The sequence below is a fragment of the Myotis myotis genome, unplaced genomic scaffold (genome assembly GCF_014108235.1).
Source record: "Myotis myotis isolate mMyoMyo1 unplaced genomic scaffold, mMyoMyo1.p scaffold_m19_p_10, whole genome shotgun sequence".
NCBI lineage: Eukaryota > Metazoa > Chordata > Mammalia > Chiroptera > Vespertilionidae > Myotis > Myotis myotis.
The window spans coordinates 6056173-6082440 of NW_023416314.1; the positions used below are offsets into that span (position 1 = coordinate 6056173).

The window sequence follows — 26268 nt, forward strand, 5'->3', positions numbered from 1 at the left end:
ATGTAAAGCTTCTGAATCTCTGGAGTACCGTTTCCTTTCTCTGGTTTATTGTTTTGTTTTTAATTTTTTTATTTAATAATATTTTATGGGGTAAACCTGTGCGTATTACCAATGCTATTATTCCCAAAAGTAGAGCATTATTTTAGAAAATAAATTGCTGGTTTTTAATGTTCTTTGCATTTTAAAATTCAAACAAAAATCTTACCTAAATGTCTCCTGGGGCTTTCCATTAACATTTTTTAAAGCATTCCATAGGTTGAAGGACTGTAGAGTTTAATCATTTTGATTAATTTCTAATTAGCCCTACCTATATTCCAGAGGAGATGGTCACTATCACCACTCTGAAGAGGCCAGGCTAAGACCCAGAAGCACTTCTAGAACAGATGCAATAATTCCTGAGAGTTTCGTTTATGAACCTCACTGGTAAACGCTAGAGCTCTCTCATTCAGTCACAACTCAACATTAGAAAATGCAGAGAGCAAGCCTTTCACCAATTTACCCTTAGACCCTTTTTTGAAAGGAAGCCATACGAATTTTAAAATAGGGAATGTTCAAAATGGTCCAGATCAGTTATTATTGTTAAAACTAATTCTGAACACAAGTAAAGGCAGCTCATACTATATAGATATATATGGAATTTTAAGAAAATTAAATTCTCTTTCAAATTAGTTTTCTAACAAATCCAGGATAGTTAAAAGCAGAGCTGGAATGATTTTGAAATCCAAACTTATTTTGGCTTTAAACAACTTTGAATTTGATTCTCCTGGTAATACAGAACATCTGTTTTGGGGTGTGGTTATACCAAGTATTATCTCACAGATGGAGGGAAGTGGCAGAGAACTAATCAAAATCCCTTTTGTGGGGTACTTTTTAGTAAGGAAAATAAAATAAACTTAGAATAATATTGCATTTTTCCCTACCCCTCAACTTGTAGAATGACATCCTGTATATCTGGTCAACCATTCCAGTTTAACACTTTAGTGTTAGGATCATTTTTATCATTTTTTAATTAAAGGAGAACATAGAAAAGTATCCAGAGTTCTTCCAATTTCATATAGAACTCCAAATAAATGTTCACAGAATGAAAAACATTTCTGTACAAACATTTAAAATGGCCTGCAATAAAAATGCAGACAAGCAGAATTAATCACTCCTTCCATGATCCATTTGGTGACAACCCCTCCAGGAGGGGGTTCAGTTGCATGTTTCTGCAGCAAAGGAAGCTGGAGATGTGACTGGCCGAACTTCTAAAATCCTCAAATCTCCCAACAGGTACCAAAAAGGTTCATTTGTATTGACAGTTCGCTTGCATTTACAACTATATCCTTCTTAAATCATTTCTTTCAGTCCTGCTACCTAAACTTTAATCTTACCAAAAAAGTTAGAATTTCAGTTCTTGTTAACAATGTACATAAATCCAAACGTGTAAAATATTACAAAATTCTTTCAAAAGCTTCAAATACAACACAAAAATTGTCCATCTTTATAAATTGGAAAATTTCCCCCCATGACTAAAATAGTTTCCCCACCCACCTGACAAATCCGGAACTGAAATTTTCTGTTTAGCAAAATGTCCAGTAGAACAGCCCCGCGTACAGCTGGGTGGACTACAAATCAGTCCTGTGTGAAACTTCCCTCCCACCCTCCGTTTCTGAGCCCCCTCAGGGCTCTTGCTTGATGTAGAAGTTGGCAGAGCCATTGCTTTCCGGGTCAGATGCTCCTTGCAGGAAACTATAGTCCTCTCCATCTATCAACTCCTCCTTCAGCTGCAATGTAGTCATTTTCTTATGTCCTTTGTATTGCTGGGACTTAGCCTTTTTCTTCTGTTTTGATGAACCTGATTGGCTTTCTCTTGTTGACTGTGATGCGGGAGGCTGTAGTTGATATCCAGTTAATTGACACCACCCTACAGGATAGAGGTCAGGAGACTCACAGTCTACCCACTGGTCATATTCTTCTTCCCATCCATCAAAGTGTATCCTCAAGAGGCGATGAGTGATTCGAGTTACTGTGGCTACACATATTAAACGTGGCTCCATGAGATCTACTGCTTCTAACTTCATTCCGACACGAAATCCGTGATTTGGAACATCCTTATTAAATAGTTTTACTGGTGCTGCAATGGAGCCAGTTTCCCTGAGGTAGTCAAACCATTTAAAAGGAAGTTTAGTGTAACCTCTAGGTGGAGTAAGCTCAATCATGTTAATTTCACAGACACCAACAGGGAAAATAGAAGGGGAGGTTGCATGATAACAGAACCAGTCAGATCCATCTGCTGCTTCTGAGCCATGGATCCCAATCATTAGGAATCTGTCAGCCAGCACCTTTCTAATGGTTGCCACACATATTGTGGAAAGATTTAATGGGTCTATAGCTTCCAATTTCATTCCTTCCTTGAACCATTCCCCACTCTGGTCCACTTCTTTTACCTTAGCAAATAAATGTGGTGGTGTATCAAAATGTCCATCTTGTTTCTTTGTAATATCAGATCTTTTGAATCGATGGCCTATGCTTCGAGACCAGCCAATATGATGGATTAGTGGGCTGTGCATATGGCACCAGAAGTCATCTGTTTTATCTTCGCTGTCTTCATACACTAGTCTTAATCATCCTCCAATTACACTTTCCACCACTGCCACTCGTGTTCGACACAAATGTCTCTTGTCAACCACTTCTACTCTCATGCAAGGTTTGAAAGGATACTGCATACTTTCTGAAACCTTTTGTGAGAAGTCGGGAGGAAGTGTTTTGGCACCAGTAAGTCGTTTCACTAGAAAAGCTTTCCAGTTCATATACTTATGATGAATAGTTCTAGGAGGGACAAGAGGCTTCCCACTGGCTGCACACCAGCCAACTGGATGGATATCAGAGCTACAGATATTGCACCAGAAGTCCAGAGCTGAATCGTTTTCAAATCCTTCATATCTTAAAAGGGCAATGTAACCTGCTAATTTTACAATCCCAGCAATCCAGAAGACTTTGGAAGGCGGGCTGCAGTCTGTATTGGGAACTTCTACTCTCACATTTTCTGAGATATCACCCCAGCAGGTCCCCATGGGTGCATGTTTAAAGCAGGTAACTGGAGCTGCTATAAAGCTATTGCTATTGATGTAGTTACCCCAGCTGAAACCTTCCATGGAGACTACTGCTTTAGTCTTTGCTTGGTTTTGCAAGGTAGCTTGATACTGAGCATATGCGGCTAGTTTAGCAACTAAAAGTTGTTTCTGAAGAACTTTTGCTTTCTTTGTTGGAGGCTTACCCGTTACCTGAAGTCTGGCCAAAATGCTTGCCTTCTTGGAATTAGACGAATAACTTCTTGAGCACGAAACACTGCAGAAACGTTTTGTTTTGGAGTAAAAAGCATCTCGCACACCAACCATCCCACACATTTCACAGGAAGCCATGCCAGATTTGCCATCTGGGTACGTGTAGACTTGTCCATTGTTTTTGATAATGGGGAGATTAGAAGGAAAGGAGCAACTTCCTCTTCACTCTCCTCAGAGCTGGAGCTGCTGCTTGTGTCCTCCCTGCAGCATCATAACCGCCAAACATCCCGAATGAGTCTCTTCTTTTCCTTTGGGATCATGAAAATGTTCAATCACACAGAAAGGATGTGTGATAAAGTAAATAATTCACATGAATGGACTTTCAGTTCTTCAGAAGAAAGCTATGAATACTTAAGAATGAACCTGAAAAGCACTTGTCAGAGGCTGCAGAGGGGGCGGCGGCTTGGGGTGACCTCTAACGTCCCTTCCAACTCTGAAACGTGAGGATTTTCATTTCACAAAAGAGAACGCAAGGGTCCTAGAGGCTCTGTTTTGTTTTTTAAGAGTCTCCATGATGATTTGTCTTTTTCTGTTTTCAGCTTTGAACATGTGATATCTGTTTAGATTGAGTGATTGTTACCAGGCAGAATAATGAGGATTTATTTCCTTTGGTTCTGTCTTCTGTTTAATGGCATGATGGTTGAATTCTTTAAAACTTGTATCTGGAGGGCATACTAATGTGCACATGGCCCAGCCTCACTCTGTTTCCAAGCAGTTATTCACTTACTATACTTTGCTCTGTCGAAGGTGCATCTCTTTCTTACTCTTATTACCTGGCTTTCTATTACTCTCAGCTAATCTAGTACACGAGGAATCATGATTTTTTAAAAAAATCCTCTCCTACTAAGATTTTCCTGGCTTCCTCCCCTAACTGTGGAATCACATCAGGGTGATATTCAAGGACTAGTTTCCTGAAACTTTCTGCCCAATTGTTTTTTGAGATCCATGTGATTGAAAGATAAATAAAAGCAAAGAACAGAAACATCTAAAGTATTATTTTCTATTTTTTGGGCGGGATGTGTGTTGTGGAGCAGAAAAAGTGACTTTCAGGAAAGGGAGACTGTGGACAAGAAGCAAGAAAATTGCTCCTTTTGGTGGAAAGAAAGGGATATTTTTGCTACTTTAGAACTAGCTTATCCAAATCATTCCTTCCTATCTCAATATTTTACCATACCAAATTTTTATTTTTAAAATAACATACACTTAAAATAAAAGGAAATTAAGATGCTCTGAATAAAGAAGGAAGTGGCACTTTCTGTTGTCTACCAGTTCTCTCCTGCTTCTGGTCTTAATACTCCTCCCTTACGCAGATGGATGTAACTGATGGCTGACAATGAGTTAATGGTGCCTTCTGAACCATGACACAACAGTGTCGGTGGCTCTGCCAAGTCTGTGGCCAGGCACCTTCCCAATTCCACACTATGACCATCACTGGTTCCTCGTCCTCAAGGCTGTGAGGGCAGAATTAACAGCTTATTTGTCATTGGCTTATTTCTTGCTGTAACTTATCACAACGATGATCTCCGACTTTGTACATTTTAACCTCAATATAGTCAACATTTCACCTAAACACAACCCATCTGACCTCCATCTTTTTCTAAGATAAAATGAACCTCATAATATTCTCTGGAAATTTTTCGCTCATTGATTGACCCGCATTTTTATTTTTCCTCATTTCCACCTTCCAAGGTAAAAGAAATGCAAACAGGAAATATTAAACAGTCTTCTATGGAGACGTTGCCCAGCTCCTTACTAGGTATAGAACCTGAGTTTCTGAGTTCATGGACACATGGTACAGGGGAATGAAGTTTCAGTTTTTGAGGTTTCCCTTCTCTCTCTCCACATCCATTCATTCTTATATTTTGATCATCTAAAATACTTCTAAAAATCTCTTTATCTGTCATTTATGTCTCTTACAATGTTATCTAAAAACACTTAATTGACATTAAGACACGAATCTTGCTTTTCTACATGTGCATCTTCACTTGCTTCCCAGGGTTTGCTTTCATGCTTCCATTGCCCCTACTGTGAAGATGAGTACATTGGTCTGTTGTAGCTTAATGACATCATTTCCACTCACAATCATAATTCTTTGTTTACATAGTTCTTTAGAATTTGGAGAGATTTCACATACACTATTATTGTTCATTACTTAGAAATAGTTAAGTGTCTGCTATAGACTAGGCACTGCATTCGGCCTTGGGAATATGAACATGAAAAAGACACAGCTCCTGATTTGCAGGAGCTCACAGGCTCAAAGGGAGGCACATAAGACAATAGACAGGAGACTATATTCAAAAGTAAACTTCTGATAATGGTTTGGTTTCTAAATAGATTTTTTAAAACTGCAAAGTGAATATATTGACTATAAATACTGGAATTTTGTTCCTCTGACAGTTTTATTGCTTGCCAAGTAGCTCAGTTGGTTACTGAGCATCATCCCGATAAGCCAAGGTTGGGAGTTTGATCCCTGATTAGGGCACATACAAGAAATAACCAATGAATGCATAAATAAGTGGAACAACAAATGATTTCTCTCTCTCTCTCTCTCTCTCTCTCTCTCTCTCTCTCTCTCTCTCTCAAAAAAAAAAAAACAACCCCAATAAAACGTTAAAAAAATTTGAATAAATTGTTATTTTGGCTTATGAATTAGTTTCTTAAGAGCATGGTCGGCACTAAATCTCTACTGTATCTGGACAAATGTAAGGATCTAATCCTTGAACTTGAAGTCCTTATCCATGACACTCGGTGACCCCACCAAGTCTCAGACACACAGGGGAGCCCAGTCTGGTCAGTCACCTATCCCCTCTTCACTTCTCAACATTGGTTAATAGTGTCGGATAGAGGAGTCCTGTAACAAGTGAAACTCTTTTCTCTTTTGCTAGCATTCTTGTGGTAACTCACACAGAAGGAGTTGAGCCTTTTCCCATGCTGCTCTGTAACTTTGGCATCATTCGCAGTGGAAATGGATTTGATAGTGTAAGTGTTATTTCCTGGGCAATAAACATCTTAAATAGAGAAGTGAGTCAGCAGAGCCCATGGAACTTATGAACCAAGATTAGTCACATGAGTAGTGGAGCTGCTTAATCTGAATGTAACTTTCTTTTCAAATCATTTCCCTTGAAATTGGGAGGAAATCCCCACAACTCTTGCTCAATTTGGCAGCTGCAAGGATGAGCTATGGCAATACTGTAGTGATAGTTGTAGCTGTTCAAATAATCACAGTCGTTAACCCACTGTAATCGGGACTTTTCCTTAATATGCTTTAAAGAAGTATGAGGTATTATGAATATTGTAATATCCAATCAAAAGTAAAGATGATTCTGGTGGGGGCTGAGAGAGGTCAGTGGGCGGAAAGGGACATATGTAATACTTTCAACAATAAAGATCAAAAATAAAAATATAATAAAAATTAAAGAAGTAAAGATGATTAAGAAAAGTGCTCAGAACCATAGTTAAAACAAATTGCTCTTTTACTTCTAATTTGGGTGTTTTGGAATGAAGCAGTTCTGTGCTTTTAAAATCTAATACAGATCATGTGTCATAGAAATGTACATTTGAAACCTATATGATCTTCTTAAGTAAAAAAAGGTGGGTGGCCCTAACTGGTTTGGCTCAGTGGGTAGAGCGTTGGACTGCGGACTGAAGGGTCCTAGGTTCGATTCTGGTCAAGGGCATGTACCTTGCTTGTGGACACATCCCCAGTAGCGGGTATACAGGAGGCAGCTGATCGATGTTTCTCTCTCATCGATGTTTCTAACTCTCTATCCCTCTCCCTTCCTCTCTGTAAAAAAAAAATCAATAAAATATATTTTTTAAAAAATGTGGGTGGATGGGGTCAGTGTGACTGCTTTTAAATGCCAATAAGACTAGTTAGTAGGCTGATTACCTATTTCAAGGTTTTAAAGTCTATTTATAAAAGCTACCTATTTTATTTCCTCATTGCAAAGGAAAAGTAAACTAATTTCAAACCTGAATTTTTGCATTGAGGATGCAAAAAGGTTATCCTCCAGTTCTAAGCTAACTGGATGCCTGGTAAGGCAGAACTTTAAGATTATGCTGCATCTTGACTTTTCAGTAGAGACAGCAAGTTGCAGCAGAAAGTACCCAAAGAAATCACTTGATTGGCCTTTCCTGACTATGCAGTTGTGACTTTTTTTCTTCATGGCCCAAGGAAGGCAGTAAAAGTGTATCCTCCCTCCCTTCTTACACTTTTTAAAAAATATATATATTTTGTTGATTTTTTACAGAGAGGAAGGGAGAGGGATAGAGAGTTAGAAACATCGATCAGCTGCCTCCTGCACACTCCCTACTGGGGATGTGCCCGCAACCAAGGTACATGCCCTTGACCAAAGTCGAACCTGGGACCCTTGAGTCCACAGGCTGACACTATCCACTGACCCAAATCGGTTAGGGCCCTTCTTACACTTTCAGTAATGTGCATGGCGCTGAGGAGGAGCTGAAACATTTATATAAGGAGCTTAGGGACCTCTAAGAGTCCGACCTCTTGTCCCAACATTCAAGGGTAGGGAGTCTAACAGGAGGGAGACTGCGTGGCCCAGTTCAAGACCTGGCAGGTAAGGCCAGGAGTTCTAGTTCCTTGCTTAGAATCACTGATGGCTGAGATGGAGCCAGTGAGCCGGCTTGTGCTGGTTAAGTGAGGAGGAGAGCACACTGTGAGGTGGCTGCTGCTGGAACCTGGCCTCCCCCAGCTTTCTTGGGACAGACTCACCTCCTGGGGAAGTAGCTGTGTCAAAAGAGCCGTCATCTTGAAACCCTAAGTGACTTCCAACGAGGCACCCGCTTGTCCCCTCTCTAGCGACTCTTGTTTAGACACAGCAAACGGACATGGAGCGTTCCCCAGGCTTCTCTCAGAGCATCGGGGACACTCGTTCCCAGAGGACCCTTCCAGGAACAACTCATCCGGTGGACACAGGCATCCTTCAGCTGTGAATGCCAAGCAGGTTTGAGCCTCTCCTTCTCCCTTTTTGGACACTGTACCCACTTAGGGTTTCTCACACTTCAGGGAGCAGAGGACCTTGGGGAGGCTGACCCGGACTCGCAGGTCGGGGGCTGAGCATTGCATTTGGGGGGCATTGTTCACACCTCCAACTGGGATTGGATACTATGGTTACACAGGTAATGATTTACACACATAAGGGCAAATAAGCATTAATTCTTTCTGTGAAAAGTAAGAGATTGCCCCCCCCCCTTTTCTTAGAACATTTACGTTAGAAAACTTGTTCTTTCACAGTCTCTTTGAAATATATGCAAATACTTTGGAAAGTTAACCATTTGTCAGTTTTATGACTCTGGAATCTTTCTCAAGGACCCGGGCGTGGTCCCTTTGAAATGTAAATATCCAAGGAAGACAGTGCCCCCACCTCCCAGCTTCTGTGGGTGGGAGGTCACCTCTGCAGGCACCTGGTAACCAGCTGCAAAATTACCTCCTGCCATAAAGACAGAAGTTCATTATTTCTTTGTATTAAACCAGTTAACTAACACAGATGGTCACCCCAATTACCAGGTGAGTTGAGGATGAACTATGTGTGATAACCGGTGCTATGAATACTGAAATAAATGTGCAAATGGTGGCAAAACTGGCTTTCCAGAGGGAAGTCAATTGCTCTTCATCTGGACAGGATAGAACTTGCATGTCCATAGACAAGAGTTGCTTTGTGTTGCTAGCAGTTATATGCAACCTACAGAGTGGCAAAATAGCTCCCATAGGTTTGGAATCAGACAGTGGAGGAGTCTCCTTAAGTCCATTAATGGATGAATGGATAATGAAAATGTGGGTTGTATATACAATGGAACATATTCAGCCATAACCAGGAATGAAAGCTTGCCCTTTGTGACAACTTGGATGGACCTTGGAGGGCATTGTGTGAAGTGAAATAAGTCAGACAGAGAAAGACAAAGACCATATGATCTCACCTGTATGTGCAATCAAAAACAAAAACAATAAGCTCATAGATATAGAGAACAGATGGGTAGTTGACAGAGGTGAGGAGTGGAGGGGTGGTGTGGAGAGGGGGTTGGGGAAACAAAGAAATGGGTAAAGGGGGTCAAAAGGCATAAAATTCCAGTTATAAAATAAGTGCGGCAACTATAGTTAATAGTACTGTGTTGCATATTTGCAAGTTGCTAAGAGAGTAGATTTTAAAAGTTCTCATCACAAGAAAAAAATTATGTGCGGTGACAGATATTAGCTAGACTTATTGTGGTGATCATTTTACAAATATACAAATATCAAGTTATTATGCTTTACTCCTGAAATGAATATGTTATTTATCAATTATACCTCAATTTAAAAAGGCAGTGCAGGTTTTCACTGAACACAAAATTTCCCCAACAATCTTATTCTTTTCACTGTAAAGAAACAAAACACATTATGACACTTTTGAGAAGTTGGCAGTGTGTTGTAATTGTTTCCTCATTTCCTCTATCAAAACAAGTCTCTTACCTTAAGTCTGATTAAAAGTCACTTTTTCTCTGGAGAGTTCACCGATTAACCATACATGGCTTATTACCATGATCATTAATAAACATTGTTTGTGTTTAATATTCTGTTGCCGTGTCTGACACTTACCATCAGTATAAGTAATCATAACTCTGTAAGGCCATAAATAATTGCAATAGTTATTAGGATTACTAATAAAGGCAAAAAATGTAAGCAATTGCATTTCTTCAATTGTAAAATGCCAAATAACCTGCCTGACTAATTAAAGCCCCCTCACAAACAAACCGGTTTTGAAAGGTGAATTTACTCTCCCAGCTGGGTGGCTTATTTGGTTGGAGCGTCATTCCCTGCACCAAAAGGTTGTGGGTTCAATTCTTGATCAGGGCACATAACTAGGTTTCGGGTTCAATCCCGGGTTGGGGCATGTATGAGAGGCAACTGATGGATATTTCTCCCACACATCAATGTCTCTCTCTCTCTCTCTCTCTCTCTCTCTCTCTCTCTCTCTCTCTCTAAAAATCAATAAAAACATATCCTCTGGTGAGGATAAATAAATAAAGGTGGATTTACTAGATGGATGGATGATTTTGGCTTGATGTAGACCCAATCTACAGTGTCATTTTTGTTCATTTGCTTTTAATGTTTTTCAAATATATTTGTTTTATTTTCTGTTATAGACAGTCAAATTTCTTTTTTTAAAAAATATATTTTATTGATTTTTTACAGAGAGGAAGGGAGAGAGATAGTTAGAAACATCGATGAGAGAGAAACATCGATCAGCTGCCTCCTGCACATCTCCCACCGGGGATGTGCCCACAATCCAGATACATGCCCTTGACTGGAATCGAACCTGGGACCTTTCAGTCCGCAGGCCGACGCTCCATCCACTGAGCCAAACCGGTTTCGGCCAGTCAAATTTCTTAAAACAGGTGCTGTGTCTGGTTCATCTTTGTAAGTCAAACATCTAGCACAATGCCTGTTGGTGCTTAATAATATTGGCCCAGTGACTAGCGCTTCTGACTCTACATCTCTTGAGGGCAGGGATCTTGCCTGCTGTGTCTTAGGCTGCTCAGTCAATGTTGGTGGCTTGAGTGCCTCTACTAAGGTCTCAATTAATCTCTTTATTTTGAACTTCATTTTTCTTCTCTCCTTGGGGCCCAGGGACGTTCAATAAGTAGTGTAATGGTTTATGGGAAAACCTACGGCATCGTGGAAACAGCATCGGATTGACTAAGGGCCAGGAGGTCTGGCACTACCAGGGACTAGTTGGTGATCTTTGGGCAAAATATTTCACTTCCTGAGCTTTCATCTTTTATTTCCTCTGCACCTCAGTTTAGTCTTCTGTACAATAGGGATAACAGCCTTCATCTTTATTTTTTTAATTTTTTTTATTGCTTAAAGTATTACAAAGAGTATTACATATGTCTCCTTCTTTTCCCCCCTTTGACATTTCCCCGGCCTCCCCTACCCCCCAGTGTCTTATGTCCATTGGTTATGCTTATATGCATGCATACAAGTCCTTTGGTTGATCTCTTACCCCCCCCTTCTTAATCTTTATTTTTAATTGGGACATTGTGATGACAAACAAGACTTGTTCTGTATGTTAAACTCTATGGAAGCAATGAAAGGATCCGGTAAAATATAGGCTGCAATTTAATTTTTGGTCCCAAATGATTTTTAAAAACACAGGTATGCATGTTGGTTGTGTATGTGATTATGAATACACGTACAATAGGTTTATCTCTCAGCTGATACACTTCCTTTTTAGTTATTATTTCAAACATGTGACAATTCGATAATATCAGGCCTCTCTGGAGGTCTTTCTGAAGATGTCTGTCCGTGTGTGATTTTGCCCATGGACAACTCCATTGCAAATGTACTGGGACAGTTTTTTGTAGAGAAACAGGTAGTACATGAACTATACCCTTTAGGTTTTCAGCTTGCTTGAGAGATAAAGTCAGATAAGCCATTTGTCTGTGAGCACAGTGATGTCAGACCCCAAACTAGGGATCACTACTCTTACCCTCATGTCCAATCCACCAGTAATTCCTGCTGCCTCTGAGCCCAAACACAAGTGAACCTGAGAGTTCTCTCTGTCTCCACTGGTATGTCCTCATCCACTATCACCATCCCTCACCTGGGCGAATGCATTGCCTCCTGCCTCCCTTCTTCCGCCTTTACCCACTAAAATCCATTTTCCTAGCGTCCAGAATGATCTTTTAGAAACATAAATTAGATGACATCACCCCCCTGCTTAGAGCTCTCTATTAGCATTTAGGTAAAATCCTCATTTCCTTACCCAAGTCCACAAAGCCTCTGAACAAGCCGCAACTACCTCTCCCACCCCACACACCCATGGCCACTCTCTCTTCTGCCAACTCCCCTCCGCCCACAGTGACCTCTTTCTTTGTCTGCCACACCCCAAGCTCACTCCAGCCTCAGGACCTTTGCACTAACTGCTTTCTTTGCCTAGAATGTACTTCCTCATAATCTTAGCATGAGAACTTTTGTCTTGGTCTTGAGGTCTTAGTTTAACTGTCACCTCTTCAGAGAGGTTCTGAATTCTCCAGATAGCATTTCCCACTATCTGATATTTTGATTTGTAAGGAAAAATTATCTAATTATCTAGTCTCATCTCCCCTCTACTAGAATGTATGCTCCTGGGAACAGGGATATGTTTCTCTTATTTGATGCATTGTTAGTGCTTATAAAATACCTTGGCTGATCGTGGGTGCTCAATAAATATTTGCCAGATATGTGAAAGGCACTCAGATAATTATTAAATTGGTTTGTCTTCCTCTACTTGTGGGCAAAACTAACATATGAGGTTTTGGGATGCAACACATGGCTTCCAACCTTGATGGGTTGGCCAGAAAGCAATGCAGTGATGTGGTAAGGTGGCATAGCAAAGGCTAATAGTCATACTAGAAGAGGGAAGGGGCCAGGAAAGCAGGCTCTTGTCTTCATGGAACCACCCACTGACAAAGCTTGTGACTTTGGCAGGCAGCCCAAGTGTAATTACTACTTAGAGAAACAGGGAGATCCTACCCTACTCCCCAACACTTCAGGTTGTTGTTGCTTCTTGAAGCAATTTGTGAGCACCTGCCATAGACCATACCAGCCTTCGGAGCCTCTGCATTAGGAACTTGATTCATGGGCATCTGTGTAGTTAAGTGAAATAATGTCTGGCACATGATAGGCATTCCATAGGGTGAAGTTTTATTACCTTGTGCCCGGGTGTAACCATCCCTGTCAAGGTCCCAGGAGGGAAGGGTGGAGCCTTTCTGGATATTGGGAAGGTGAGGGTATGAGGTGTCAACAAGGTGGGAAAGGAATGCTGACCAGCCAGGCCACTGCATTAGTTTTGTACATTGTGCACCATCTGCGCAGCTCTCCTCAGTGCCCTGGGCCAGCAGGTGTTGCTGTTCTCTCTTCTCTTGTAAGTATTTAACCATGTAAGATGCTGAGGCTACCAGCCACTGCTGAGTGACAGGCAAAAATCACAAGTCATAGATGTTGCCCTCTGCTCCTCAGCTCAGGAAGCTGAAACTATGACCTAGGTCTTCAATACTTAAGAGAACTTGGAAGTTTGTGCATTTGATAAGCTGACCTGCTCGGTGTGTAGCAAAGTATTAAGCCCCAGAATGTGTACTTTTCCTTCTTTATTCATTCATATATGTTCATATACTGAGTACCTGCTGTATGCCAGGTTCTGCACTAGGTGCTTAGGATACACCAGTGAATAAAACAGACGAAGTCTCTGCTCTCAGGAGCCTACATTCTCCTAAATTGGAGAATTTCACAGTAAACATTAGCATTGTGTATAAGTTAATTATATAGTATATTAGAAGGTGATGGGCCTATAGATGAAAAGTAATGAGGTATAGGGGGGACCAGTAGTGCCTGGAGGTGGGATAGGGTAGGTTATGGTATTAAATAGAGTAGTCAGGATAAGCCTCATTGAGAAGGAGAGATTGTATCAAAGTCTTGAAGGAGGTGGGAAATTTTGCAATGGACATCTGGAGGGACAGAATTCCAGGCAAAGAAAACCAGTAGACCCTAAGGTGGAAGTTTGCTTGGTGTATTTGGGGAACAGAATGGCCAGTGTGGCTGGTGCAGAAAGAATGAGAAGAGAAGAAGGAGATGAAATTGGAGAGGTAAGTGGGGACCAGAGGCGGTAGGGCCTTGTAAGCCATCCTAAGAACCTTGGCTTTTAGTCTGATGGAATGGGAAAGCTGTGTAGAATTTTGAGCAGAGATGTTTTATGATATGATTTACACTTTCAAAAGGACCACTTGTAGCTGCTATATTGAGAGTAGATTGTAAGGAAGCCAAGGGAAGGAGCTCAGGGACAAGGTAGGATGGTGTTCTTAGATACATTATGTTCTGTATTAATCTTTTTTTTTTTTAAATCTTTATGGTTGAGAGTATTATAAATGTTCCCCCTCCCCCCCATTGATCCTCTCTACCCTGTTCCCACCCCACCCCACCCCAAGCCTTCACCACCCTGTTGTCTGTATACATAGGTAATACATATCTAATCTAATAATAGACAAACATGGTAATTAACCGTACCTCTGACATGCTTCCCATTGGCTAATCAGGGCGATATGCAAATTAACTGCCAACCAAGATGGCGGCCGGCAGCCAGGCAGCTGAAGCGAACAGGAGGCTTGGTTGCCCCGGCGATGGAGGAAGCCAAGGTTCCCCGCCTGTCACTGTCTGGCTCTGAGCTCCTGAAGCAACAGCTCCAAAAGATACAATGTTTCAATTATAGAAGCTAAAAGATGGCGGTTAATTTGCATACGCAGGCTCTAAGCGGTGAAGCGAAGCCAAACAGCCCTGAAGCGGCAGAGCAGCGAGACTTCACCGCCCCGGGATCAGCAGAGCTGAGAGGCCTCCTGGCCCCTGGAGCAGCGTCATGGGGGCAGCACTGCAACCCCCAGATAGGCCCTGCTCTGTGGGTGACAGGGAGCGTACCCCAACCCCCTGATCGGCCCTGCTCTGTGCATGTCAGGGGGTGGCGCCCTAACTCCTGGATCAGCCCTACTCTGTGCGTGACAGGGGGGAGCGCCCCAACCCCCTGATCCACCCTGCTCTGGGCATGTCAGGGGGTGGTGCCCCAACTCCCAGATTGGCCCTGCTCTGTGTGTGACAGGGTGTGGTGCCCCAACCCCCCATGGGCCCTGCTGTGTGTGTGACAGGGGGCAGCGCCCCAACCCTCCGATTGGTCCTGCTCTGTGAGTGACAGGAGGTGGTGCCCAAACCACCCCCCCCCCCATCGGCCCTGCTCTGTGCGTGACAGGGTGGGGGCGCCACAACCTCCTGATCAGCCCTGCCCTGAGTGTGACAGGAGGCTGCGCCCCAACACCCCCCATCGGTCCTGCTCTGTTCCTGACAGGGGCAGCGCCCCAACCCCCTGATCGGCCGGCTCTGTGTGTGACAGGGGGTGGCTCCACAACCTCCCGATCCGCCCTGCTCTGTGTGTGACAGGGGAAGGCGCCCCAACCTCCCCATCAGCCCTACCCTGAGCGTGACTGGGGGTGGCATCGCAACCTCCCAATCCGCCCTGCTCTGTGCATGACAAGGGGCAGCGCCCCAGCTTCCCAATTGGCCCTGCTCTGAGCCCGACCAGGGACTGCGGGGCAGGCACCTAGGGATTGGGCCTGCCCTCTGCCACCCGGAAGCATGCCTAAACCAGCAGGTCGTTATCCCCAGAGGGGTCCTAGACTGTGAGAGGGCACAAGTGGGGCTGAGGGACACCCCCCCCCCCGCCAGTGCACAAATTTTTGTGCACCGGGCCTCTAGTCCTATATAATAAAAGCCTAATATGCTAAGTGTCCGGTCGTCAGTTCAACCAATCAAAGCATAATATGCTAATGATATGCTAAGGCCACTCAACTGCTCACTATGACATGCACTGACTACTAGGGGGCAGATGCTCCAACCAGTAGGTTAGCTTGCTGCTGGGGTCTGGCTGATTGGGACAGAACGAGATGGGATGGACACACCCTGGAGCCCTCCTGCGGTCCTTCCCCAGCTGGCCAACCTCCTGCATCCCTCCATGGCCTTGATTGTGCACCGGTGGGGTCCCTCAGCCTGGCCTGTGCCCTCTCGCAATCCAGGACACCTTGGGGGATGTCAGAGAGCCAGTTTCAGCCATATCCCGCAGGCCAGGCCGAGGGACCCCACTGGTGCACGAATTTGTGCACTGGGCCTCTAGTATGCATATAAGTTCTTTGGTTAATCTCTTCCTGCTCTCCTTTCCCCCTTCCCTCTGAGATTTGCTAGTCTGTTCCATGTTTCCATGACCCTGGCTCTATTTTATCAGTCAGTTTTATTTTGTTCATCAGATTCCTTGTTTATTTATTTTGATTTTTAGATTCAATTGTTGTTAGATATGTATTTATTGCCATTTTATTGTTCATATTTTAATCTTTTTCTTCTTTTTACTAACTGCTTTTCTCTTCCTGCTTCTAAGATTCTCTTTGTCTTTAACCTTTGGCATTTTAATTATGATGTGTCTTGGTTTGGGCCTCTCTGTACTCCTCCTGTCTGGGGCTCTCTGTGCTTCCTGGACTTGTAAGTCTATTTCTTTCACCAGGTAGGGGAAGTTTTCTGTCATTATTTCTTCAAATGGGTTTTCAACATCTTTCTCTCTCTCTTCTCCCCCTGCAACCCCTACAATGTGAATATTGGTATGCTTGAAGTTGTCCCAGAAGCTCCCCACACCATCTTGATGTTTTTGGATTCTTTTTTCCCTCTGCTCTTCTGATTGGGTGTTTTCCGCCCCCTCATACTCCAGATCATTGATCTGATTCTCGGAATCCTCTACTCTACTGTTGAATTCCTGTAAATTATTCTTTATTTCAGTTAGTGTATACTTAATTCCTTACTGGTCCTTTTCATGTCTTTGAAATTCTCACTAAGATCCTTGAAAGTCTCACTAAGTCCCTTGAAACTCTCATTAAGATCCTTGAGCAACCTTATAACCATTGTTTTGAACTCTGTATCTAGTAGTTTGCTTGCTTCTATTTTATCCAGTTCTTTTTCTGGAGATTTCTTCTGTTCTTTCATTTATGACATTTCTTTGTCTCTGAATCCTGGCTGCTTCCTTGTATCTACTTCTATGTATTAGGTAGAGCTGCTATGTCTCCTGGAATTAGCAGTGGCCATTTGTAGTAGGTGTCCTTTAGGACCCAGTGGCTCAGACTCTCCTGTCACCTGAGCTGGACATTCTAGATGCACCCCTGTGTAGGCTATGTGCACAGTCTTGTTATAGTTGAGCCTTGATGGATGTTGGTGTCACTGGGAGGAATTAACCCTCAGGCTAAACTGGATGTGAAGACCAGATGTGACAATAGTTGGAAGAGTTTCTCTACAGGAGATTCCCACATGGAGCAGAACCTGTGGGGCTTTGGTGCTTATTGAGTCTGTCCTTGAGTGTGTCGCTTGTGGATATGTAAAGTGGTAATCTGATATGGTCTGAAGTTGTCCACCAGGTGCACTGGCCCTTCCAGGAGGTGTAGAGTCAGCCATCACTTGGGGCCACTCGGCAGGAACCATAGAGAGATCTGCAGATGGCTGCCACCTATGTTGGCTTGGAAGTGCCCAAGCAAGGCCAAGCTGTCTTGAGCCTCTTATTGATAGGTATGGGTCATGCTAATGCCAGCTGCTGCTTGTTTGAGAGATTTTAGGAAAGTCTGAAGCCTGAGCCAGGACAGGACTTTCATATGGAAAAGCCGCTGCAAACAGCTTGGGTAGGGCTGCAAATTGGATGGGGTGGGGTCTCAGGGAGTCACCAGGGTGAGCAAACAGTGTGAACCAGGCTGTTGGAAACTTAGATATGGCTGTCAGTGAGCTCTGCGATGGGGGAGGTCTCAGCATAGGAACAATGACCCCTGTGAACACCTCTGTATGGGAGAAAGCCACCTCTGAGTTCTTGCTCCAATGCCAGACAATCCAGTTCCTCCACATATGTCCCTGGATCCCCCCAAACCATTGCCCCATCCCTGGAGCTCAGAGGGAATGAATCTGTATAAGTTCATGTGCCCTGACCAGGAATCGAACCATGATCTCCTGGTTCATAGGTTGACACTCAACCACTGAACCACACTGGCTGGGAAATCCTATTTTCTTTAACAAGACAACAGATCAAAAACATAAGTCATGCAGCTGATGTGTGTGCAGAGGAGAGAACTTTGACAACCAGTTGCACCCACAATCAAAGTTTCACCCCGTCCCTGCCAAGGAACCATAGACTTGGACATAACTTGCCGTTGGACATACAGTGGGGCCTTGACTTACGAGTTTAATTTGTTTCGTGACGGAGCTCATAACTCAGATTACTTGTATTTCAAATCACTGTGACGTTCGCTGTGCCAACTAGCAGTGGGGTATCTGAAGCTGGCTCGTAACCTGAATTTTTTTGAGCTTGCAACTCAAAGCAAAAAATCGGCCGAGAGACGGCTCGTATATCAAATAAACTCGTTAGTCAGGACACTCGTAAGTAAAGGCCCCACTGTACCAGGAACCCTTTCAAAAGCAAAGGGTCTCTTGTCCAGGAACATCTGGTGCTGATGCCCCTTTTCCATAAATGACCAAGCTCCAAGGTCCTCCAATTAAAACTTTCCCCGGCAGCACTTCTGCATATCTGTTCCCCCAAACCCTTTAAAAACCCGCCAGAACCCTGGAGTTTGGGGTTTTGAGCATTAGTCTCCTGTTCTTCCGATTGGCATCATTGATAATAAAATTTTCAATCTTTCTCCACTTCAATTCTTGGTATTTAGTATTTGTCTCTGCTAGTGCTGGATGGATGAACTCTTTCTGTTTGGTAACACAAGCACAGCTCAAAAGTGTGGGGGTTAACATTCCTAAGGGCAACGTTCCATTAATGGGTGCCAGGAGCGGGTGGGTAAGTGCCCCTACCTCCAGGGTGATAATTTGCGGGAATTTTATATGCTTCTCGGGGGGTTCTGGACAAATCAGGCCCACAGTGGCAACCTTGATAACATACCTGATACTAGGTTTTGCACCTTCCCTTTCTCACCCTCTTAGCTTTCTCACTCCTGCTCTCTGGGGTCACATTTCAAATAAAGTACCTGCACCCAAATCATTGTTTCAGGCTTTGCTGTGGTTTTGTTTATTTATTTATTTTTAATTTATCTTTATTGTTGAAAGTATTACAGATATCCCCCCTTTAGTTCCCCATTGACCCCTTCCACCTCACTTTTTGTGGGAAGGAACTCAAGTTAGAACTGCTTTTGTACCCTCCCTCTCAGAGCCCCCTCTTTCCTCGTGCAGAACCATCAGCTCTTTCCAAACCTTATGCCCAGACTCAGATCAGGCCCTCTATTTGCATATCCAAGATTTCAACTGCAGCTTTAAAAGGTATACCAGATTCTGTCAAGGGCAAGAGGTAAAGAGTGTTTTAGCTCTGGCTTGGTGGCTCAGTCATTTGGAGTGTCGTTTCATACACCAGAAAGGTTGTGTGCAGGTTCAATTCCCAGTCAGGGCACATACCTGGTTGGGGAGTGTATGAGAGGCAACTGATGGATGTTTCTCTCTCTTCTCCCCTTCCTCTCTAAAGTCAATAAAAACACATCCTTGGGTGAGGATTAAAAAGAAAAGAGTGTTTTAATTTTTCAGCCTAAATTGCTAAAGAAAGGAAAGTTGTAAGGACCTATATACCAAAATGTCAAAAATGGTCATCTGAAGATAGAAAAATGGGTGGTTTAAATTTTCTTCTTTTCTTCTGTTAAAAAAAGAGACAATGTTTTAGGCCCACATCACCAAACCAAGACTTATTACCTAACTTGCAGCTTCAGCCTCTCCTAGTCCATCTGGAATTTCCTAGTCAGCAGTAGTTAGGTAATCCATCTGATAGACCCCAAAGAAAAGTGAGGTATCTACTCTTTCCTTGTTCCTGCACCCTCTGCCTATAAAAGCATTCAAATTTTATACAGCTTCTTGGGACTCCTATCTGCTAGATGGGATGCTACCTGATTCATGAATCATTGAGTACAGCCAATTATATTCTCAAATTTACCGATTTTTGTTTTTTAACAGTTTCTTTGTATTTTCTAAAACTTCTGTGACAAATATATCTTAATTTTATAGTAAAAAAGTATGTCTTATCTACACTAATAAAAGACAAATATGCTAATTGACTGTACCTTCACTATGCCCTAAGCCACGCCCACCAGCCAATCAGAGCGACTATATGCAAATTAACCCAGCCAAGATGGTGGCCGGCAGCCATGGAGCTGGAGCAAGCAGGAGGCTTGGTTGCCTGGGTGATGGAGGAAGCCAAGCTTCCTGCCTGCCCTGAGCCAGCTGTGGCCTCTGCTCATGGCAACAAAGTTTCAATTATAGAAGACAAATAAATCCCAGATATCTGCTTCCAGCCAGCCTCCACTGGGAGCTTGGGTGGCTGGGAGCCGTGGCCAGCCTGTAAACAGCCATCAGTCCCTCACCCAGGCTGGCAATACCCTCATGGGGTGAGGGTCCCCACTGGGGGGCTTAGCCATCCTGAAAATGGCCCTCAGCCCCTCACCCAGACTGGCCAGGCACCCCAGCAGGACCTCCCACCCTGAAGGGGCCGTGGCCAGCCTGCAAACAGCCCTCAGCCCCTCACCCAGGATGGCCAGGCACCCCAGTGGGGACCCTAACACTGAAGGGGCTGTGGCCAGCCTGCAAAGAGCCATCAGCCCTTCACCCAGGCTGGCCAGACACTCCTATATAATAAAAGGGTAATATACAAATTGAGCCTAACAGCAGAACGACTGGGAATGACTGGTCACTATGACACACACTGACCACCAGAGGGCAGATGCTCAATGCAGGGGCTGCCCCCTGGTGGTCAGTGCGCTCCCACAGGGGGAGCTCTGCTCAGCCACAAGTCAGGCTGATGGCTGCCAGTACAGCGGTGGTGGTGGGAGCCTCTCCTGCCTCCTCAGCAGCGCTAAGGATGTCTGACTGCAGCTTAGGCCTGTTCCCTGCTGGCAAGTGGACATCCCCCGAAGGCTCCCAGACTGCGAGAGGGCACAGGCCAGGCTGAGGGACCCCCCGAGTGCACAAATTTTTGTGCACTGAGCCTCTAGTTTTATATAAAACAATAAAAGTTAATATAAGAATTTGATCTTTTCTTTTTTTAAATAACTTTATAATTCATATACCACATATTCACCCATTTTAAGTATACAATTCAATGATTTTTTAGTACATTTACCTTGTTGTACAAACATCACCATACCCAGTTTTAGAACATTTTCTTTTCTCCAATAGATCTTTCATATCTGTTTACAATTAATCCCCATTCCCAACACAAACCTAGGCAAACATGAATTTACTTTTCTGTCATCATTGATTTTCCTTTTCTGGACATCCTATATAATAAAAGCCCAGCTACTGAAACAGCAGAAGACCAGAACGACCAGTGACTAGAACCACCAGGGCCCCTGGCCAGGACTGGCCCACCCCCCTGCATCCCCAGTAAATGGTTAGGGGTTGATCAGGCAGGCAGATGAGTGGTTTGGGGCGATCAGGTAGGCAGGAGTGGTTAGGGGTGATGAGGCAGGCAGGCAGAGCCCTGCAATTGATCGCCTCAAAGAGGGAGACCCAGGCTGCCAGCCACAACCTGTGGGAGGGACGCTCTGTGGCTGTGATGGGAGGTGCTGGTGGCAGTAGATACTGCAGGGCAGGGCTGGCGCCATGGCTGCTCCTGAGTGGGCATGGCGCCTGCAGCCTGGCCCAGGCCCTGGGGTCGCAGCCTCTGCCCATGGCTTCTGCAGGGCTGGACTGCCACTCCTCCTGCTATAATGCTTAGGCAGATCCCGGACCCTTCCATGACTGGGGGCTCTCTGCCAGGGCTTGGCCCCTTGACCGGACTCCCCAGCTCGGCCCTGACTGCAGAGGAGCTGAAATACGCTGACATCCACAACACTGGGGCCATGATCACCCCCTTGCACTTCCTGGAGGTGAAACTAGGCAAGAGGCCTCAACCTGTGAAAATTGAGCTAGATGAGGAAGAAAAGGCTCCGGGAAAAGAACAAAGTGGTGGCAGCCTGAGGCCGGAACAAGAAGGAGCAGTCGGAGTTTCTGCAGGGGAATCTGAGTGGCTAGAGCTCATGAATGCAGAGCTGAAAACCCAGATGGAGAAACTGACCCAGGAGTGGCAGCAGCTCATCCTGATGCTCAACTGGCATCGCCCCACCTGCATCGTCAGGACCAACAGTGTTAAGACCCCCCTACTCAGAAGGCAACCCACTGCTGGAGCAGCTGGAGAAGAAGTGACCATGGGCTTTGAGGAGGAAGAGGAGGAGGAGGAGGGTTCCAGAGGGCTCTTCCTTGATGCATGAAAAGCTCTTCAATGAAGCTCAGCACAGCCAGCATTGGCCAGGCTTTTTTGTGAAACTCAGATCAGCCACACCAGGGGAAGAAACCCAGGCTGATGAAACCCAGGACCAAGCGCTGAGACCAAAGTAGTCCTGAGGGTGGCCTGTTCTGCCTGGGGCCAGGCTTGCAGGAGGCAGGACAGAGGCTCTGGGCCAGAGAGGCGCCCAACCAGGCAGCTGTGGGCACTTCTCCGGCCTCTCCGCCAGGGCACCCACCCAAAGGACCTCTGAGCAGCCAGGAAAAGCCATGAATTGCAACTAAAATTAGGCTGAGTATGGAACTCAGAGTGAAACTGCAATTTGCCTGCCCCCAGTCCTGACCCTGACCCTGACCCTGACCCTGATGCAAGGCTGGAGAAGGGCACAGTTCCAGGCCCTGCTGTACCCACTCACCGTGGTCCAGCTCAGTCCTGCCTGGAGTGGCATCAGGGGCACACCCTCGCCGGCACTGCTGGAGTTGCTGTGGGCACGAGGCACGGGCGCCCTGACAAAGCACATACTCACTGAATGTTTATAGACTGGCTGTCCTGGCAGGGCTTTCAACTGCACATGTTTTTTATGCTTTCTTTCTTCTTTTTAAAATATATTTTTTACAAAAAAAAAGATTTTTTAAAAAAAATATATTTTATTGCTTTTTACAGAGAGGAAAGGAGAGGGATAGAGAGTTAGAAACATCTATGAGAGAGAAACATCGATCAGCTGCCTCCTGAACACCCCCCACTGGGGTTGTGCCCGCAACCAAGGCACATGCCCCTAGCCGGAATCGAACCTGGTACCCTTGAGTCTGCAGGCTGATGCTCTATCCATTGAGCCAAAGCGGTTAGGGCCAAAAAGAGATTTTATACAAGCAATATATAAATGGATTTCTATAATCACTTGTTGTGATACAGTATAAATACGCTATGGTTTGTTTGTTACAAACAGATATTCAATAGTTATGGCCATTGCATGTAACTTCTAAGTACTGTAGTCTCTGGGTGTTGGGGGTGGCAGGGGTGGGGGTATGGGGCATTTACACCCTGGTAAACCCTTCATAGTACTCAGTTCTGTATCGTTCAGTAAACATTGCTCTTACTTAAAAAAAAAAAAAGAAAGAAAGAGGGTGGCCCAGGCTACCCGGTGGCGCTGCAGCAGGTGGGTGGGGCCTCCCTCTGGGGGGTGATCAATCTGGGGACCCTGCCATCGATCACCCCACAGAGGGAGGCCCAAGTCACCGGCCAGCAACGCTGTGCAAGTGTGCGGGGCTGGCCAGCAATTGCCCCGCAGAGGGAGGCCCAGGCCAGCCAAGCAATTGCACCCCACGCCTGTAGCCTGCAGAGGGAGGCCACCGGTGGCAGGGGAGGGGGAGCAGCGCTGCACAGATGGCAAGCAGTGGCAGCAGCAGGGGCAGGAACAGCTGCCAGCAGCCGGGGGAAGAAAAGCCCCATAGGCCCTGATCTCAGGCCAGGCCTAGGGACCCTACCCGAGGGGTCCCTGATTGCGAGAGGGTGCAGGCCAGTCTGAGACCCCCCCCCCCCACCCCCATGAGTGCATGAATTTTCGTGCACCGGGCCTCTAGTTTCATATAAATGGAATCATATAACATGTAATCTTTTGTATTTGGCTTCTTTAATTTAGTATCTGTTTAAAGTTCATTCATGTTGTAGTCTGTATCTGTATTTTACACTTTTTTGTTGGTATTTATGGACATACTGATATACCACATTTTGTTTTTCCCTTCACCAGCTGATCAGTATTTGGGCTTGCTCCACTTTTTGACTATTAGGAGTAATGCTGATATAAACATTACTGTGTGAATCTTTGTGTGAACATGTATTTTATTACTTTTGAATAGATATGTAGGAATGGAATTGCTGGTTCATATAAAAAATTTATATTTAACCTTCTAAGAAACTGAAAAGCTATTCTGAAGTGGCTGTACTTTTCCACATTTCCAACAGCAATGTGTGAGAATTCCTGTTTCTTAACATTTTTGCCACTTGTTATTGTCTATCTTTCTGATAATAACCATCCTGGTGGCTATGAAGTGGTAACTTGGTGGTTTTAATTGCATTTCTCTAATGACTAATGATGTTAAGCATCTTTTCATGTGCTTATAAGCCACTTATACATTATTTTGAGATATATCTATCAATTTCTTTTGCCCATTAAAAAATTGGATTTTCTTGCCTTGGCTGGTTTGGCTCAGTGGATACAGCGTCGGCTTGTGGGGGCCCGAGTTTGATTCCAGTCAAGGGCAGCACCTCGGTTGCAGACTCAATCCCTGACCCTGATCAGGGCATGTGTGGGAGACAACCAACTGATGTGTCTCTCTTACATTGATGTTTCTCTCTCTATCTCCCCCCTCCCTTCCACTCTCTCTGAAAATCAATGGAAAAATATTCTCAGGTGAGGATTAACAACAACAAAAAATTGGATTGTCTTCTTATTGAGTTGTGAGAATTCTTTGTATATCCTAGATACATTTTTCTTTGCCATATATGTGATTTATAAATATTTTATCCAGTCTGTGGGTTGTCTTTTCAGTTTCTTAATGATTCCTTTTGAGTGCAAAGTTGTTTCTAAGAAAATTTTAATTTTGAAATAAAGATTCACAGGATGTTGCAAAGATAGTATAGAGAGGTATTATGTACACTTAACCCAGTTGCACTCCCAAATTTTGAATTTTTATTAAGTCCAATTTATCAGTTTTTTCTTTTATAGATCATACTTCCTGGTTGGGTCTTAAAAATTTTTGCCTAACCCAAGTTCTTAATTTCTCCTGTCTTATTCTAAGGTTTTATAGCTTTAGCTTACATTACTGTCACTGACCCATTTTTAATTAATTTTTGTATAGTGTGAGATAAGGGTCTACATTCATTCTTTTGGAATATGGATTTCCAGTTGACTTAGGACCATTTGTTAAAAATTCTCCTTTCCATCAAGCTGTCCTTGTAAAAAAATCAACTGGGAATATAAGGATTTATTACTAAACTTTCAAATCTGTCCCATTGATCTATGTTTATTCTTATGTCAGTACCAAACAGTTCTGATAACTTATATTAAGTTTTAAGAGTAGGAAATGAAAGTTTACGAAGTTTTTTTTTTTTAATTTTTTTTGGCTATTCTGTCTTTTTGATTTCCATGTACATCTTAGGTACAGCTTGTCAATTATTTCTGCAAAAAATCCTGCTGGAATTTTGATGGAGATTGAGTTGAATCTATTGATCAATTTGGGGAGAACTGTCATCTTAACAATATTGAGTCTTCCAATCAGTGAATGTGGTGTCTCTTCATTTATTTAAATCAGACTTAATTTCTCTCAGAAATGTTTTTAAAACTTTATTGTACAAATCTTGCACTTCTTTTGCTAAATTTATTTTTATATATCTTTTTAGCACTGTTGTGAATGGAATTGTTTTATATTTATTTTCAGGTTGTTCATTCTCATATATAGAAATACAATTTATTTCCATATATTAATCTTGTATTCTGCAACCCTGCTGACCTTGTTTAATTTTTTTAGAATACATTTTATTGATTTTTTTACAGAGAGGAAGGGAGAAGCATAGAGAGTTAGAAACATTGATGAGAGAGAAACATAGATCAGCCGCCTCCTGCACACCCCCAACTGGGGATGTGCCCACAACCAAGGCACATGACCTTGACCGGAATCGAACCGGGGACCCTTCAGTCCACAGGCCGATGATCCATACACTGAGCTAAACTGGTTAGGGACCTTGTTTAATTTTAATAGGGGTTTGTCTGCATGCACACGTGTATTCTGATCTTCTACATACAGAATCATGTTGTCTTCAAATAAAGACAATTTTACTTTTTCCTTTCTAATCTAGATGCCTTTTCTTTTTCTTGTGATTGTCAATCACTAGAACCTCCAGTACACTGAGTAGAAGAGCTGATATTCTTGCATTATTTTTCCACCATTAAATATGATGTTAGTGGTAGAGTTTTCACAGATGCCCTTTAACAGAAAGTTCTCTTCTCTTTCAAGTTTGTTGACAATTTTTATTATGAATTGGCTTTTGTCAAATGCTTTCCTGCATCTATTGAGATGATTGTGTGGTTTTTACCCTTTATTAATATG

The 26268-nt window shown here is 43.6% G+C and overlaps 1 protein-coding gene and 1 pseudogene across 1 annotated transcript; one reads left to right on the forward strand and one right to left on the reverse strand.

Annotated features, from left to right (window-relative positions):
- Positions 1-1583: 1583 nt before the first annotated feature.
- Positions 1584-3576, reverse strand: LOC118664353 (MBT domain-containing protein 1-like). Its single transcript, XM_036324368.1, is given in 3 exon segments — positions 1584-3472; positions 3475-3534; positions 3537-3576. Coding segments are annotated over 3 exon segments (1887 nt in total). The 5' UTR covers positions 3553-3576; the 3' UTR covers positions 1584-1661.
- Positions 3577-21608: 18032 nt separating this feature from the next.
- LOC118662626 lies at positions 21609-22083 on the forward strand (annotated as a pseudogene).
- The last annotated feature ends 4185 nt before the right edge of the window (positions 22084-26268 follow it).